General features: G+C 48.2%; 3 protein-coding genes across 3 annotated transcripts; 2 read left to right on the forward strand and 1 right to left on the reverse strand.

Moving 5' to 3' along the window:
• The first annotated feature begins 6,862 nt into the window (after positions 1 to 6,862).
• LOC140214163 (uncharacterized) lies at positions 6,863 to 9,506 on the forward strand. The gene is made up of 6 exons (XM_072285525.1): positions 6,863 to 7,345; positions 7,435 to 7,537; positions 7,603 to 7,736; positions 7,984 to 8,043; positions 8,366 to 8,470; positions 9,077 to 9,506. The coding sequence occupies exons 1-6, from the start codon at positions 7,114 to 7,116 to the stop codon at positions 9,448 to 9,450; spliced, it is 1,008 nt and encodes a 335-aa protein (XP_072141626.1). The 5' UTR covers positions 6,863 to 7,113; the 3' UTR covers positions 9,451 to 9,506.
• Positions 9,499 to 11,425, forward strand: LOC140214168 (uncharacterized; the record flags this gene model as incomplete). The annotated part of the gene is made up of 1 exon (XM_072285528.1): positions 9,499 to 11,425. A coding segment is annotated over one exon (789 nt), but the record flags the coding sequence as incomplete, so codon positions are not given.
• On the reverse strand, positions 10,588 to 13,130 carry LOC126526024 (uncharacterized). The gene is made up of 3 exons (XM_050174027.3): positions 12,543 to 13,130; positions 11,742 to 12,308; positions 10,588 to 11,463 (listed from the first exon to the last, which is right to left on the reverse strand). The coding sequence occupies exons 1-3, from the start codon at positions 12,849 to 12,851 to the stop codon at positions 10,588 to 10,590; spliced, it is 1,752 nt and encodes a 583-aa protein (XP_050029984.3). The 5' UTR covers positions 12,852 to 13,130.
• Positions 13,131 to 16,952: the final 3,822 nt, after the last annotated feature.

Below are 16,952 nucleotides of genomic sequence, written 5' to 3' on the forward strand. Positions count from 1 at the left end.
CGCAAAACGACAAACACAAGAAAGACGACAGGACAAGGCGCTACTCTCAAGTTGAGAGTAGCGCCTTGTCCTGTCGTCTTTCTTGTGTTTGTCGCTTTGCGCTAAACAAAGTATTCATCGGTTCTTCAAAGTGTTGGGAGACTTTCCCATACATGTCGCAGAGCAGGATGTTTGGGATGTTATTTGTTTATTTGTCGTTTGGTGGTTCCTTTCTCTCTCTCTATCTCTCTGAACGTTCCGAGGAACGCAGGGAGAATGAGAGAGAGAGTGTCCAATTAGTGAAAGCCCAGTTGACCCAATCAGGTCGCTGGGGTGTCGTGATTTGCCGTGAGGGGATTTGAGAGGAGCAACTGAAGGGTTAAAACCTGGCTACCGACCTCTCACGGGGTGCCGGGCGCAGGAAAGGTGCTCTGCACTTTCGGCTCTGCCGAGTTAAGGCGCCGGTCCCAGTGTAACCGAAGGGTCATGACGTACGAACGGTGTTATGCACTATCGGCTATGTTGAGTTGATACGTCAGACCCACTATAAATAGCTGTCGATGTAAATATTGTGTACATAAAGTCTTTTCTCTAAACGCAAACGTCTATGGCGTCCTACCCTGATGGAAGAGGAGAAACGACGACAGCTGAAGAAAGCTTGGAGCACTCTTTGCTACGAGAGTAGGAAGAGGTAAAAAATTTACTTAAACGTAGCCTATTTGGTTTTCATTCATTTTACACTTTGCTACAATTATATATTAATTATTGAGGTTATTCAAGCTGAGGTTATTGAGGTTATTGTGGTGGCCTTGTGTGCTCAGGATAGCACCCTGCCGTCTTCTGCACAATCCCTGGATGTGCGTGCTCCAAGCCCCCAGCTCACTCCAACAACTGCTGTGCAGCCCGTCACAGCTCCTGCTGACCAAGCCACTCCACGAGGGCGACGATATACATCACGTGTTTCTGTTGGAGATCAACCCGGTACGAGTGGCTTGTCACGTAAGTTCAGCAATGCACACGATTCGTCACCAGTGATATCAAGCTTCCCTATTGCATACCATTCTATGAACCGCTATCTGATGATCAGATCTAGACTGCATAGGTGAAGCGCTGAAACAATGTCTTTTCTGTGGGTATCCTCACGGACAAGCCAGCAACAGGAGCGGTGCACACCATCGCGCAGGCCAGCTGCTGAAGATTTCCTGCCAGAAATTGCTGCTGGCTATGAACAGTCTTTAGACTTGGGAGCTGAAATCAAATCTGTATGTACATATTCCATTTGCTGCATGGTTGTTAGCAAGAACGAGTAATATAACAGTCAGTGCTATTCTACAAACAGGAACTGCAGCAGCTTAAAGACGTGGTGGGCGCAGTTGCGACAACCTTTCAGCGAGAGGCAGAGACGCTGCTGGGCCAATCAGCTACCCTGAATCGCCTGGCTGCTGTTACAGAGGCACTGACTGACTCGCAAGCACGCCAGGCCACAGCACTGGAGCGGATGGCAGCTGTTCAAGAAAACACACTGGCCAACGAATCTGCGTACCAGGCTCGTATTGTTGTTGCAGTGGAGCGGCTAGCAATTACAGGGCAGTTGATACTGCAGCAAGTGCAGTGGCTGTCCACCGTCGCCCCTATCAGTGCTGAACCTCCAGCGAAATAGCGTCATGGATATTTTATTTTATTCCACTTCTGTCATTACAAGTTCTAAAGGTTCTTTTTAAATGTTACTATTGCCGTCCTACTTTATTATGCTAGTCCAGACAACTGAGGTTTTGTGTGTAGACAAAGTTTTTTCAATTTTATTCATTTTGGTTTACATCTTTTTATTTTGCTATATTATCCAAACCACCTACTCCAGACAATAGTTTCATTTTGTGTGTAGGCAAGAATATTTGCCTTTCATTCATTTCTGTTTGCATCACTTTGTTATGTCATATTACCCAAAATAGCCTAGATTACTTTGTGCACATTTCTTGTTACTACCCTTATTTTACATTATTAATCCTGTCAGCTGTGATAGACTCTGGGCAGTGTGCAACCAATATTAACTGCAATTTGTTATTTTAGCTCACAATACCATTCTCTTTCGCAGTGTTATCCTATCTCAGCCAAATACTCTGTGATGTTATGGCACAGTTAATCCTGTCAGCTGTAATAGCCTCTGGGCAGTGTGCAACCAATAATAACTGCAATTTGTAATTTTAGCTCACTATACCATTCTCTTTTGCAGTGTTATCCTATCTCAGCGAAATACTCTGTGATGTTATGGCAGTAGTGCGTACATTTGGCCACAGCTTCTTGCTGTAGGCATTGCGTAGAGACAAGTTCCGCTGTGATTTTTTGTATAAGTAGCAAGGTCATCAAGAAGCACCATGTGATATCATATAATTTGGCTAGAAAGAATGCTCTCGTCTTAATAATTCAGTCGAGCACATTTTGTAGCAGTGCTATTCATTTCTACCAAGATTGTGCCGAAGATGACCACTGATGAAGAGGCTCAGTGCATCATAAGTAGCCGCAAGCAAGATTTTATTTTCAGTGTCAATTATTCATACCAAACTAGGCACTTGTGCTAGGTCTTCTAACAGCAGCTATTACTACAATGGTGTAACTCATATGCAAAAGGAAAACAGGACCAGAAACAACAATCATAGTGCTGAAAGTTGAGATTGAAGTTGTTGAAGTTTATTCTGTTTCCTTATACAGAAATTAAAGGACCCCGAACAAAAGGTGCAGCCTTGCACCTGACTAAGTTCAGGGCCCCATACAACATGTGCACAGGGGAAACAGTGCGGTACAGATGAAACTGTGTTCTACACTCAAGGATACAAATTAAATATGGAAAAATACAACAGTAATAAGCACTCAAAGATCTAAACAAATAAAGAAGACAACAACAATACGAATTGCAATATAGGTGCAGTATAAATTGTTACTGAACAGAACATTGCCGATACTCTCACACGACAACATATGCATAAGCCGGACATTCTTGGGAAAAGCTGATGTCACTTTGACTGCTTCGTAAAGAAAATGAGGGAATGAAAATAAATAAAAGAGCTAACAGCAAAACAACAGCACCTTACAAATATGGTATTCAATTATATGCATTTTATATAAATTATCACCGCTGCGCACGCTCAGTGGTTACGGTGCTCGGCAGCTAATGTGGAAGGCGTGGGTTTGAACGTGCCCACAAAGATCGCATTTCGATGGAAGTGGAATGTTTCAGGTCCATGCACTGCACGAGATGTCAGTGCACGTTAAAAAACATTTAGTGGAGCCCTTCAGTATGGCATCTCTCAAAGACTGAATTGTTTGGGGAAGTTCAACCCACCAATCTGAGTCAAACCATATATGCTATAGTGTATTGGAAAGCCACCTGATATTGTTTATCATGACATATCACAGGATATCAAAATTGAACGGCCTGCCTTCTTTACTATTTCCTTACCAGCTGCAAACACATAGCACAAGACTTCCAAAAATCACTACTTTTGCGTGTGAGTACAGATCTGGGTCACCGTAGTGCATGCATCACTGTGAGGTGTGTTGTCTCTGCCTGGCGAGCTGCCTTATCACACACTGACGCACTCTCCTCAAATAAGCAGTGTGCTGAAGGCGTGGTATGGAGAAGAAATGTACAATGCGGCACCGCACTGCCTTAGCTTTCGTTAGTGTAGAGTGAGTGGAAGATGGCGGTGCATTTTGTGCAGCAGTGTCATCCTCCTGCTCACTATCTTCGCTGTCGCTGTTGTCGTCACTGCTACATGAGCCGTCAAAAGGATCACTTTCTTCAAGGCACAGGTTGTGGAGCGCTGCACATGCTGCAATAATGGTAGCTGAACGCTTGGGGCTGTAATGCAGAGTTCGATACCGTTGAAGGCACCGAAATCTGTTTTTCAACACCGCAATGCAGCGCTCCACAGCGGTCCTCATTGAAGAGTGTGCATGATTGTAAGCCCCTCTGGTGTCTGGAGGCTTGGATGGCCAGGCACAGGGGTCATCAGCCAGGGCTCAATTGGGTAGCCACTGTCACCTGGGCAAAAATAAAAATAAAACCGTGCTCAGTCTCTGCATTTGCCTGCTTCGAATAAGACGGCTCACCAAGCGGAAACTCCCCAGGACGAAGTAGCCCTTGTTTGGCGATTCTCCTCCGCAGGAATGAGTGTTTCCAGCCAAAGGCGTCGTGAGTGGATCCTGGTCGCCGCGGATCAATAGCGAGGATTCTCAGTCTTCAATCTGAGACCTGCAAATATACAAAGGTAGTGTAAACATTCACACATGCTGGAGACAAACTAATGGGTAGAAAAAAAAGCCACGGCTGTAATGCACTCTTTAATTTCCATAAAAGCAGCACATTGTTGGAACATGATATGGGCATAATTTTAGTAACTATTCATGTTAAGTGTTTGTAAAGATAGTGAAGGTGACATTCTATATGTTGCCTTGCCGAGCATCCCTGTTATATACATTAATTTTAACGTCTTTCATGTAGGGCCACAATAACCGCATTGCGACGCAGAATGCAATATATTAAAGTAATGCGGAAACCTCGGCAGAATTTGTTTCTCATAAGTATCGTTAACATGTTACCAGACAATGTCAATGACGTCTCCTCATTCCGATTTTGAGTGCATTCAAATTTAAGCATACAAATGCACGCAATCCACGTAGGCGGCTGAAATACGCGATTTATGATTTTCTTTTAACGAGTGGACAGACTTGTACTTACCAACATCGTGTTTAGGGCGTAGTAGCCCTTTCTGGTTATGAATGCCTGCGTTTAACCGGGGCTCAGGCCTTTGGGCTGACTGATGGCAACGAGGGTTTCATCGATACAGCCAACAACACCAGGAATTCGGCCGCGGTGCAAAAATTCTGCCGCTGCCTGCTGCTTTTCCGCTGGCGTGGACGGAAAGATTACCCACCCTCTTTGCTTGCCTACGCGAGTTATAGCTAGTGCTACTGCGCTGATGCAGCGGCTCATTGAGGATTGCGAGAGTTGGATGGTCACCTCACTGCCGACAGAAGTCTGAAAGCTCCCGGTCGCAAAAAACCGAAGCGCACAGAGAACTTTCGCTTCTGTCGGCAGTCCGGTCGGCCCCTTCATCCCGATTTCACCCTCAAGATCAGCACACAGGCTACGCACCAGCGCCTTAAGCGGGAGACACATGGTGCGATTTTGGGTGCGATCGGTCGTACGACCATTCGCATCGGCAGCCGCACTCAACAGGTTTTCAACCAAATCCGCCGCACGCGGCGCCGAATCGCACGCCCCGCAGCGACCAACTCGCTGAATATTGTCGTGCGACTGCCGCATCGGTCGGGCGGCCGCAGCCAATGACAGCGCCGGTAGCGCAAACGTCACGGCCACGTAGACCCGACGGGGCGGGGCCGGCGAGCAAGCGCCTCGCCGCTCCGATCATGTCTGTTTTCTTTTTCTCCCTGGTCGAAACGAAGGCCTTTTTCGCCGGTGACGGCGGCACATAAACAAGCTGCAATTTGTTTCTGACACGAAATAACTGATAGAATAAAGTGGCCTCGAAAGAGTGCATGTTATAAAACGTTGTGCGATATAATAAATAGTTGGCGTGATTTGCAATCGGACGCGGTCAGCGCAGATGCGCCAGCAATCGTCTATACGAAGCGGCTCGCCTGACTGGCGTGTTTACTCATCGCTACTAACGGCACCGAGAAAACTAACCGTATTTTCACTTAAGAGAACCATAAATGTTCAGGCATTGATTGTGCTGATGAATTTAGGCGCTTTATTACGAGCTGCGGACGCATCGGCATGGGCCCTCGTCCTCGGATAGCCGGCCGGCGAGCTAGGCCTACACAGTCTCCCAGCGATCGCAAGCTCGCCTGGCATGCTCGTTCGCTTCCGTCGGCGCCAATGAAATCAAATGTGCTGCAAATTAAGCGTACGATAACTGTGTACACGTTGTGCCGACTAACATAGACGCTTCGTTATACGAGCTGCAAGCGATCGTGTCACAAGCGCCACCGGTGTCGGATTCGATGGCCGAGCGAGCTGTGCCTGCCGGCTCCTATAGCCATCGGCGGCTGTCAAAGGAGCCGTTACTGCTGACGCGGCCTTGCGGAAACACGTCTACAGTGCTTGCATAGGCGTGTTTATATTGCCATCGTTTGTTTCAAACAAGAGAGCTGTGCAAATACGTTTGCTTTCACTTTCCGTTCGAAGTTAGGCAGCATTCCGAGCTTCCACGCAGGGGCGCCGGTTCTGGGCGGAGCTAACCGCCGCTCGGTCATTCGTACCATGTGTCCCGAATCGCCGCATGCGGCAAGTCGCACACGACGCGCCGTACGACAGATCGCACGGAAAATCGCACCATGTGTCTCCCGCTTTAAGCGGGAGACACATGGTGCGATTTTGGGTGCGATCGGTCGTACGACCATTCGCACCGGCAGCCGCACTCAACAGGTTCTCAACCAACTCCGCCGCACGCGGCGCCGAATTGCACGCCCCGCATGCGACCAACTCGCTGAATATTGTCGTGCGACTGCCGCATCGGTCGGGCGACCGCAGCCAATGACAGCGCCGGTAGCGCGAACGTCACGGCCACGTAGACCCGACGGGGCGGGGCCGGCGAGCAAGCGCCTCGCCGCTCCGATCATGTCTGTTTTTTTTTTTCTCCCTGGTCGAAACGAAGGCCTTTCTCGCCGGTGACGGCGGCACATAAATAAGCTGCAATTTGTTTCTGACACGAAATAACTGATAGAATAAAGTGGCCTCGAAAGAGTGCATGTTATAAAACGTTATTGCGATATAGTAAACAGTTGGCGTGATTTGTAATCGGACGCTGTAAGCGCAGACGCGCCAGCAATCGTCTGTATAGGGAGTATGCACTGAAACTCGGCCGCAATGTGGCGCTGCGGTTCCCCGAGCCCGGCGCCATGTTTGTGGTTGTGCCGCAGCAGCCGACGCATGCTTGCAGCTGTGTTCCGTAAGTGTTGTGTGGTGTTCCCTAGCATTTAGGTTTCTCGTGTGTTGCATGTGGCGTTGGTTGTTTGCAATACTGCTGCGTTGGAAGCTTCCTCTACGGATACACGCTGTAAAGACTTGGAAAAGTGCCCACACCGGAGCACGTTGTTGCGCGCCGAGCCGCAATGGTGAACTGCGCCGTCTACGGTTGTTCCAACCGGTCAAAAAACAAACCCAACGATGAGAACTTTCAACCGCTGGGCTTCTATGTCGTGCCCAAAGTCAAAGAAGGACAGTGTCTTAGGACAGCTGAGCTGTCTTCAAGGCGCAGAGCTCTGTGGCTGAGCAGAATTCGTCGCAAAGACCTGGACGAATTGGCGACGCATTACCGAGTTTGCGGGGCGCATTTCATCACAGGTAAGCACGGCAGCGGCATTAAAGCTTAGTTTTTTAGCGCAATTCTTTGCATGCAGCTCTGTAACGTACCAGTGGGCTATATTTTTCAGGACGACCAGCTTATTTGATGGATGAGGCTAATCCCGACTGGGCGCCGAGCCTCAATCTCGGCTACAAGTCCACGACGCACGCTGGAAGAAGCGCAAGCGACAGGTGCAAATTAATTTTGTACGCAGTCAAACAAGTGATTATGAACTAATCGAACTAATTTTTTACAGGTATATGCGACTCAAGCAACGAAGGCGCGCGAGTTCTGCAGCCAACGCCTTTGAATTAAGGCAGCGACCGGAGAGCGCGAGCACGAACGCGGCGCCCATCGCTGCAGGAACGGCGGCCGAGGAGATTTCTTTCAGTACGAAGGCGTCACTTCACACTTACATTCTTCTACTTTAATTTGCATATTGCACTGGACCAACCTTAAGCTGTCCATTATTGAACCTTGTGTACTGCGTCTGTGTAATTTAATATACGCGAGCCAGCACGCATTTACTGCAGTGCACAACATTAAAAAAAAAAAGGGGGGGGGCGAGGGTGCCGGGGGCAACGTCCAGTTTACGCTCTTGCTTTCACATAAATTACAGTGTTCATTTCTTGTGCAGGTGACGAAGAATCCCCCTCATCAGAACAAACTGCAATGCAACACCTTGTAGGCCATGCATGTAAGCTAAGTAAACATTTATGCATTCGTACTTAAGAGAGTATGGAGCTCTGGAGCATGGCAATTGCTCATTTAGGCTTCTGTGTTATGTGCGCAAGGACGTTTGTCTTTGAATTCTCACAGCTGATCGAATACTGCGTTTGAAGCTGTTAACAGTAACGGTGCATGCAGATGCAACACAAAATAATTTGTAAATGGAGAAACCATTTAGTCAGCCCGTTAAGACTTGCGCACGCAAGCAAAGTGTTTTGTTGCGAAGGTTCCACTGAAGACTGCTTTTTTTCAACTAGTTTGTTTCCTTTCTGCGTGCTTTCATTTTGCAGCTCCCGAGGAGCCTTCATGCTTGGAATGTCCAGTTCTACAAGAAAATCTAGCCACAGCTCAGTGCCACCTGCAAGCGGATCTGCAGAATAACCAAGCTTCTGCATGCAAGTATCGCACAGTTTTGTTTCTAGGGCTTGCAAATCCTGTGTTCCTGCATGTCCTGATTTTGGCCGAAGCGGTGTGAGCAGACGTAAAGTCTTTAATGTACTTGATTAAAACACAATCCTTTAAGCTGGAAATGTTTCAAATATTTAACAAAAATTATATTGTTGGTGTGGAAAAAACACAGGGAATGCGGGAGATGGAAATTCAACACGATGAACAAAACAGGATGAAATCAGGAGCCATTTCGACAAGTGGACTTGTCTTCTTCAAGGCAACATGTCACTTTTAGAAAGGCAAGTCCACATGTCGGCACATTGGCTCCGGCTTTCATCTTGTTCTCGTTTTGCTTATTGTTGGTGTAGGTGCGATATGTGCAGTACAATCTGACCATTATGGGTCTGAAAATTAGGGATGCGGTTTCTTTTGCACTGAAAGCTAATCGTATAACAAACAGTTCAGTCTGACAGGCAGATTCAAGGTCATTATTTATTACAATAATAAAAATCCTCATGTAAAGGTGCTGAAACAAGTAACATCATTATACATTGTGTTGACACCAGTGCTTTCCCTTCATATGGTCATCACACATTCAATTTATCATGCAGGCATGATAGACAAAGAGGTGACAGCTGACCTGCTGTCAGCCCACATCTCTTCACTGGAGGAAGAAAACCACCGCCTTCAGCATGACCTGGATATTGCACGCAGTCGCCTGGCAAAGGCAGCCCCTGGAGACAGGGATGTGCTCCGCAGCAACCCAGACATGGTTGTTTTTTACACAGGGCTGCCAAATTATGCAGTTTTGGAGGCTGTTTACATCTTAGTTGAGCCTCATGTAAGGCATACATTACGAAACCGCCTGAGCAAATTTCAGGAAATGGTCGTTTTCCTAATGAGGTTGCGGCTTAACGTCCCGTTACAAGATCTTGCATACAGGTATTTTATTCTGGGCAACAGCCATACCTATATTCATTTGTAACATTAAGGTTCCTGCACTACGCAGAACTGCAGTTGAGCATGCAATAGCCATTTTGTGCTGGTGAACTTTATTGCATTAGCTTCAATAACACTTACTAAAGCACATAACAACTCAGCAGTTTTATCTTACAGGTTTGGCATTCACCAGTCAACCGTAACGAGGACAGTAGAAAGGTGGCTTGATGCTGCTTACATTAGGCTCAGCAGTCTGATCAAATGGCCAGAACGTGAAGATCTTCAAAGAACGATGCCAATGGCATTCCAAGAAACATTTGGCAAGAAAGTAGCTGTGATTCTGGATTGTTTTGAAGTCTTTGTGGACAGACCTTCAGCCATGGAACCTAGATCATTAACATGGTCTACGTACAAGCATGCAAACACCGTGAAGTACTTAATTGGCATCGCTCCACAAGGTGTAATTACGTACATATCAAGAGGGTGGGGTGGGCGTACCAGTGACAAAATGCTGACAGAATCGTGTGGCATTCTTAGCAACCTGCTACCTGGCGACTCTGTGCTGGCTGACAGGGGTTTCTTGATCTCTGATGCCGTGGGCATGTGTGGAGCGAAGCTGGAAATCCCAGCCTTCACTAAAGGGAAGCCGCAGCTTACTGCATACTCTGTTGAGGCAACACGTAGGCTAGCAAATGTTAGGATTCATGTTGAAAGAGTTATTGGGTTAGTCAGGAACAAGTACTCCATTCTCAAAAGCACTCTTCCCACTGAATTTTTGGAGCCGAAGGTGCTTAACGGCATAAAAGTCAGCGCACTTGACAAGGTTGTATTTGTGTGTGCCGCACTTACCAACCTGTGCGACTCTGTTGTACCATTTGACTGACATGTGTCCTTAGTGCAAAGCATCTAGTAAATGTACAGTACTTTTTTTACACCCGCCGTGGTTGCCCAGTGGCTATGGTGTTAGGCTGCTGAGCACAAGGTCGCGGGATCGAATCCCGGCCACGGCGGCCGCATTTCGATGGGGGCGAAATGCGAAAACACCCGTGTGCTTAGATTTAGGTGCACGTTAAAGAACCCCAGGTGGTCGAAATTTCCGGAGTCCTCCACTACAGCGTGCCTCATAATCAGAAAGTGGTTTTGGCACGTAAAACCCCATAATAAGATAATAAGAATACTTTTTTTACGACTTCTTGCAGTCATTACAAAACCATTTCCGCGATTTAGGTGCCCTCTTCAAATTAACACACTGAAAGTGAAACCATTGTCGACTGCAATGCTTCCCATCACACCTAATCATGTCTCCATATTCTGGCTGCTGACAGTGGCAATATTTATCATCCTGACTGCCTGCACTTTGCTCCACTACTACTTCTTCAGCAGCAGTGGTCCAATAACGGAAACAAAGTTCAGGCAGGAGAACTCGTTCAAAATACAATGCACACTTATCCACAATTTCGTTGCAGAACTCCTTATCAAACATTACTCTTTCAATAAAAATATCTTTCTGTGTCCATACTACAAAATCGCAGTAGTTTCTTTTGCAGACAAACATCTGCATCATTACTTGCTTGAAGTAATGATGGTTTCTCAATAACTTTGCATCATTGCCATCAACTACAAGATAAGATCGTTGCCGCTCTGGAATTTCGCAAATAAGTGCATCTTTTGCAGAGTATGGACATTTTATCTCCAGAAGGCCGTCTCCACAACAATTGCAATGTACAAGGCCATCAGGAGTTGCAGCCAGAAATGGTCGCTCTATGCTTATGTGGAGGCCAGACATTTCACACTTAAAGCCTAGATGGTGCTTCTGCATCGCCTCTATGTAAGCTGCCCTCCCAGCAGCTTCTTTCTTCTTTCCCCACTGAGTTGCTGCAGTCTGGAATTTGCAGTCCTCTGGGTAGCACAGTCTCTTCAGCAGGCTCTTTGAAGGCTTGGTCAATGAAGTTGCAAATACCGCTCCTGCATTTGAAGCTGTGATGCGTCCAGTCCGAAATAAATGCCACTTCTCGGATGCAGATTGGGCCTTTGTCTGCTTCTCGATCAGTACACACACCTGCAGGAAATTGCAATTCATGTGCAAACAAACACAAATATTTATCCTTTCGATTGTTTTTTAGTTTTGCTGTAATGCTTTAAGGATGTTGTAGATTCATGACAATATTGCATACATTTGAAAAGTGCCCAGGCAGCATGTGCAGGTTTAGCATAAATTATAATTGTGAACAGATGCTGACACATGGATGCACGGCACATTACAACAACAACCTGCACAATTAGTTTTTTTGGCAAGGTATGGCTGTAAGCAAGCTACAAAGAGACGAAGAAACTTACATCAGGCTCAATTGAGAGGTCCTGCAAGACATTACGGCATTCTGCCTGTACATCCTCCAAGGAAATTGGGCACTGCTTCCTTTGCAGATTGCGGAGGAGGAGCTTAGGGTACTTCAAGCCCAAGGGAATGTAGGGGTCAGCAAATTTTTGGGCAAGCGAGAGAAGTGCTGGCCTACCCTCAGATTTACTCAATGACGAGAAAAACTTTAACATCTCGTCCTCTCTCGGCTTGGGCATTTCAACACTTGGTGGGTCGCGGGGGGCAGCCTCAGTGTCGTCCAGGCGGCGTTTTTTCATTGCGGAAGACGCGAAGTCCATCTCTGCCACCGGTCGGCATTCCAGACTGACGAGATGAGGCGGTAGCCATGCATTTTGCCCATCTGTGCATGATTGACCATCCCGGCGTGTCACAACAGCCTCCAAACAAAAGAGCACTGCACCAACGTGTGAGCACGCCTCCCCGAGGCCGGCCATGCACGTACAGTGCGCGCACAAAACTTCCCCGTCAGCTTTAATCAACAGCCACGGCAGCAGCAGCTTATCTCTGAACGCCTGAGAGTGGCGGACCTGCGCAGGGAGAAAAGATACATCACAGTGTTTAGCTTACGCGATTAGACACTGTGAACACGAAATCAGGCGTATGAAGCACGAACAACATTACAGCAACTTCACCGACGATCTAGCGACAAGTGCGACGGACTGGGCGCCACATACATTGCTTGCTCCATCGCTATATTTCTGGACGACTGAAAAAATGCCCCAAGCCGCTGACATGCGGTACATTATATAAGTACAGCCTACCTTTCCAACGACGACGACGTTGCCATCACGAACTTTCACTCTTGGTGGCTCCACGAGACCACTGGTGACGTAATTATGAGCCTCCAGGGATTTATAGCTCTTTAGCTGATCCCGCGTCACGAAGCTCGTCCCGTGGACTAGATAGTCTCTGATGTCCGCACGGTCGACACTTGGATAAAAAGCAACATCGTTCGTAAAGTGGTCATCGGACAGCGCCAACGGGTCATCTCCGCCGCATTTCGCGATTTTGATGATGTATCTGCTGCGCTCGGGGTCAGGCAGCGACTTTGCGTAGTCGCTGAGTTGCATGTTACACTGCAGTCGCGCCGAATGAGACGTACACAGCAGCTTTTTGTCGCGCAACAACGTGCTCCGGTGTGGGCACTTTTCCAAGTCTTTACAGCGTGTATCCGTAGAGGAAGCTTCCAACGCAGCAGTATTGCAAACAACCAACGCCACATGCAACACACGAGAAACCTAAATGCTAGGGAACACCACACAACACTTACGGAACACAGCTGCAAGCATGCGTCGGCTGCTGCGGCACAACCACAAACATGGCGCCGGGCTCGGGGAACCGCAGCGCCACATTGCGGCCGAGTTTCAGTGCATACTCCCTATACGAAGCGGCTCGCCTGACTGGCGTGTTTACTCATCGCTACTAACGGCACCGAGAAAACTAACCGTATTTTCACTTAAGAGAAACATAAATGTTCAGGCATTGATTGTGCTGATGAATTTAGGCGCTTTATTACGAGCTGCGGACGCATCGGCATGGGCCCTCGTCCTCGGATAGCCGGCCGGCGAGCTAGGCCTACACAGTCTCCCAGCGATCGCAAGCTCGCCTGGCATGCTCGTTCGCTTCCGTCGGCGCCAATGAAATCAAATGTGCTGCAAATTAAGCGTACGATAACTGTGTACACGTTGTGCCGACTAACATAGACGCTTCGTTATACGAGCTGCAAGCGATCGTGTCACAAGCGCCACCGGTGTCGGATTCGATGGCCGAGCGAGCTGTGCCTGCCGGCTCCTGTAGCCATCGGCGGCTGTCAAAGGAGCCGTTACTGCTGACGCGGCCTTGCGGAAACACGTCTACAGTGCTTGCATAGGCGTGTTTATATTGTCATCGTTTGTTTCAAACAAGAGAGCTGTGCAAATACGTTTGCTTTCCCTTTCCGTTCGAAGTTACGCAGCATTCCGAGCTTCCACGCAGGGGCGCCGGTTCTGGGCGGAGCTACCCGCCGCTCGGTCATTCGTACCATGTGTCCCGAATCGCCGCATGCGGCAAGTCGCACACGACGCGCCGTGCGACAGATCGCACGGAAAATCGCACCATGTGTCTCCCGCTTTACTCATCCTGAAATGGCGGCGGAAATCCTCCTCCGGCAGATCGAAGGCATCTTCCCTGTTTCTAGGTCTTCTCTGCCCAGTGCGGCCGCAAAGAGCCGCGAAAACATACGGAGTCATGGGCGCCGCCATGTTTGTTTACAGTAGTTCCCGCGAAGTGGGCCTACTCGGTGCGGTTCTTGTGCCGGACGGCGAAACGGTTCCTTTCGGCGCCGTGGCAGCGCCCCGTGACGTAGGCGAAAACTGCGGAGCTGCCGTTTTTCGTCACGCCGGATGTGGCGACGGTCGGCCAATGACAGGAGCCGAAAGGAACTGGTTCTCGAACGGAACCGCAGTGGGATCTGGCCCTAGGTTGCTTTTCCATTGCCGCCTCCTACGAGGTTACCTCAGCCTCTCTGACTTTCCGCTTGACGTTCTTTGTTGCTGTGTTCCCTACCCTACAGACCGCATACTTGCTGGTAAGCTTCCTAGTTCTTTTCCTCCACTGTGAATCAATGTCTTTCCCGTAGAAATGCTTAAAAACTCTCCCAGCTCATTTACTTTCTTCCATATTAACAACGCTTAAGGCCCGTTCACACTACACGAAATATCCGGCGAGCGAAGCGGATTCGGCCGCTTTTGACGCCGAGGAGGGCGGAAAGCGGCGCGGTGAAGGTAATCGGTCCAGGACCCATTTTTTCCGCTTTCGTCGCCGCCGGAAGTTGCCTTTTGACGTCACAACCCGTCTAATCTCAACATGGCAGCCAGCATGTCTGAGCGACCGGCCTTCTCCGTGGAAACGGCGCAATACAAGCAGACGCAACAAAAGCCCGCGAACGAGATGCACACACGTGGACTCTCGTCTCGTTCGCGAAGTCACGAAACCAAAAAAGAAACTGCCGCGAGATCTCGCTGTCGTCGCGGAAAGGCTTGAAGCGGCGGCGGATCCGCCGATGCACGCACCAACAGATGAGAACACGCTCTCTTTCTTCCGGTGAGCGAATTCGCTTCGCTCACCGAATTTTTGTAGTAGTGTGAATGGGCCTTTATAGTGACCCTGTGCATCCTCCCCGACGCACTCAGTGCTCGCTCTCTCACTCTTTTTTCTTTCTGTTCTCCTTCCTCTCACCCCCAGTGTGGGGTAGCAAACCGGGTCCTCTAACCTAACCTCGTCCGCGCAGCACGCATTAAAACGTCATTAGTAAAGATTATCACTTCTTTATTCCTTGATAAAACGAGCAGCAATCGCCAAGATATATCGAAGCGCATTTCCGTCAACCGATTAGCTAGCACTCAAGCGATTCAGGAGCTGCTGTCGATAGGTATATAGCTTCAATGCTGAACCACTTCATACTACTACCGCCGCGTGAGCTGATGCAGGGGCTTTATTCTATGCATTTACACACCACAGACAATAGTAACGCGTACGGAAGACCCATACTTTCGATAAGGCCAGCGGCTATTCGCTACATAACGATTGCATCAAAAGCGTGCTTATCTTTTATTTTCTTGGAAGCGGAGAAACGTGGCTCTGCTGTCTCTCCCGGGGTTGGCCCACTATAGAGCCGCGCATAACAGCTTGCGGCCTTTCTTCTGTTTTCTTTAGTTTGATGGAACACTGGCCGACACAGAAACAAAATCTTGCAGCACGCAGTAGACGACAAAGGCGTGCACGTGTGCACAGAGCGCCAGGAGCAGACGAAGAGAATATAGCAGCCGAATTGATTGAAGTCTAGCAACGATAATTCCAATAGCGCCGCCCGTTGGCGCAACGAATGAAGCGACCAAACACAAAAACTACGCCAAAAAGAGAAAATGCGATGAAACATTTCTTTTCGACGCACTTTTCCGTGATTTCAATTCAGTTATTCGTAGGTTCAGAAGATAGAGCCAACTATGCGACATCTCATTGATTTTCCATTGGCCAACAGAAACACGGTGACGCTATTTGCTAGATACCCAAATTACCCCAGCTGTCCACCCGGAGTCTCAATTTCAGAGAAGCCCTTCAGGTGATTGGACCTCTGGCTACAATTTCAAGGTTTCTCGATTCGATGGCTTCTCTTTCTTTTCTGTTTCTGCTTGTTTGCTTGTTTGTGTGTTTGTTTGTCGTACTAACACCTTTCCGGCCTGCCTTTGCAACCGGTAGACTTTATTTCTACGAAATACTAAATGGTGCGACCAAAACTATTGAAGTAGTTGTACCTTCTATCTTTCAGTCACAGGGTGGATAGGGTTTTTCTTTCTGCGTTTTAGAGTAAGGCGGTCAAGCAAATGACGAACACTTTATCTCGAAATTAACGTCTCACTTTAGTAAACTGCGGACGTGCAAAGACAGTAAGCTTGTATCAAGGGCGGTGCAGCGTTTTGCATTTTTTAGAATGCGAGAGGAGTCGTACACGTCCGACGCTATAGAGTATTCGGGTCCTTATACTTGAAGAAGGCAATGCTGGATGAGTGTGCTCCACGCGCCCTACAGTGACTCGAGACCTCAACTCCCCTTAGGCTTCAGTGAGAAGCCGTGCAAAGTATCGTAACTAAGAAGAAGAAACAGCGCAGTGGGAGAGGATGTGAGAGAAGGGACAGATAACGTTGCCGTTGCATGTCACGAACTAACCAGCCAAAAGAGGTATACGCCGCCATGGAATCGCAATTAAGTCATCTTCTTGCTGTTGAATCCTGCTATCTTTTTTTTCTGATGGCACCGAGTTCTGCCGAGCTGAAGCTCAGGAGTGACCGAGCTTCTAATGTCGATCACACACATGTTGAGCATGCGCGCTTGGATATTTCCAGGTCTCGGACACTCACGACAAGCGATCGGAGATGTCACGGTAAATGCAAGTGTGCCACATGCCTACAGTGTAGATATGTATAACTTTCTTGGAAATTACCACGAAATTCATTTGTAAAATTGCGACATAGTGGCCGCGGAAAAGTGCTGAAAATCTGCTGGCTTCCGTTCTGGCACACTACGACGGTTCGTCATTTCATTCCTGCCCCCTCTCCTCCCCATCCTCGATCCCCCCAGCGGAATATTTCAAACTGGTAGTTTTCCAGGGTACCTGTTTGTAAACAGTAAAATTG

Source organism: Dermacentor andersoni, chromosome 1 (genome assembly GCF_023375885.2).
Source record: "Dermacentor andersoni chromosome 1, qqDerAnde1_hic_scaffold, whole genome shotgun sequence".
NCBI lineage: Eukaryota > Metazoa > Arthropoda > Arachnida > Ixodida > Ixodidae > Dermacentor > Dermacentor andersoni.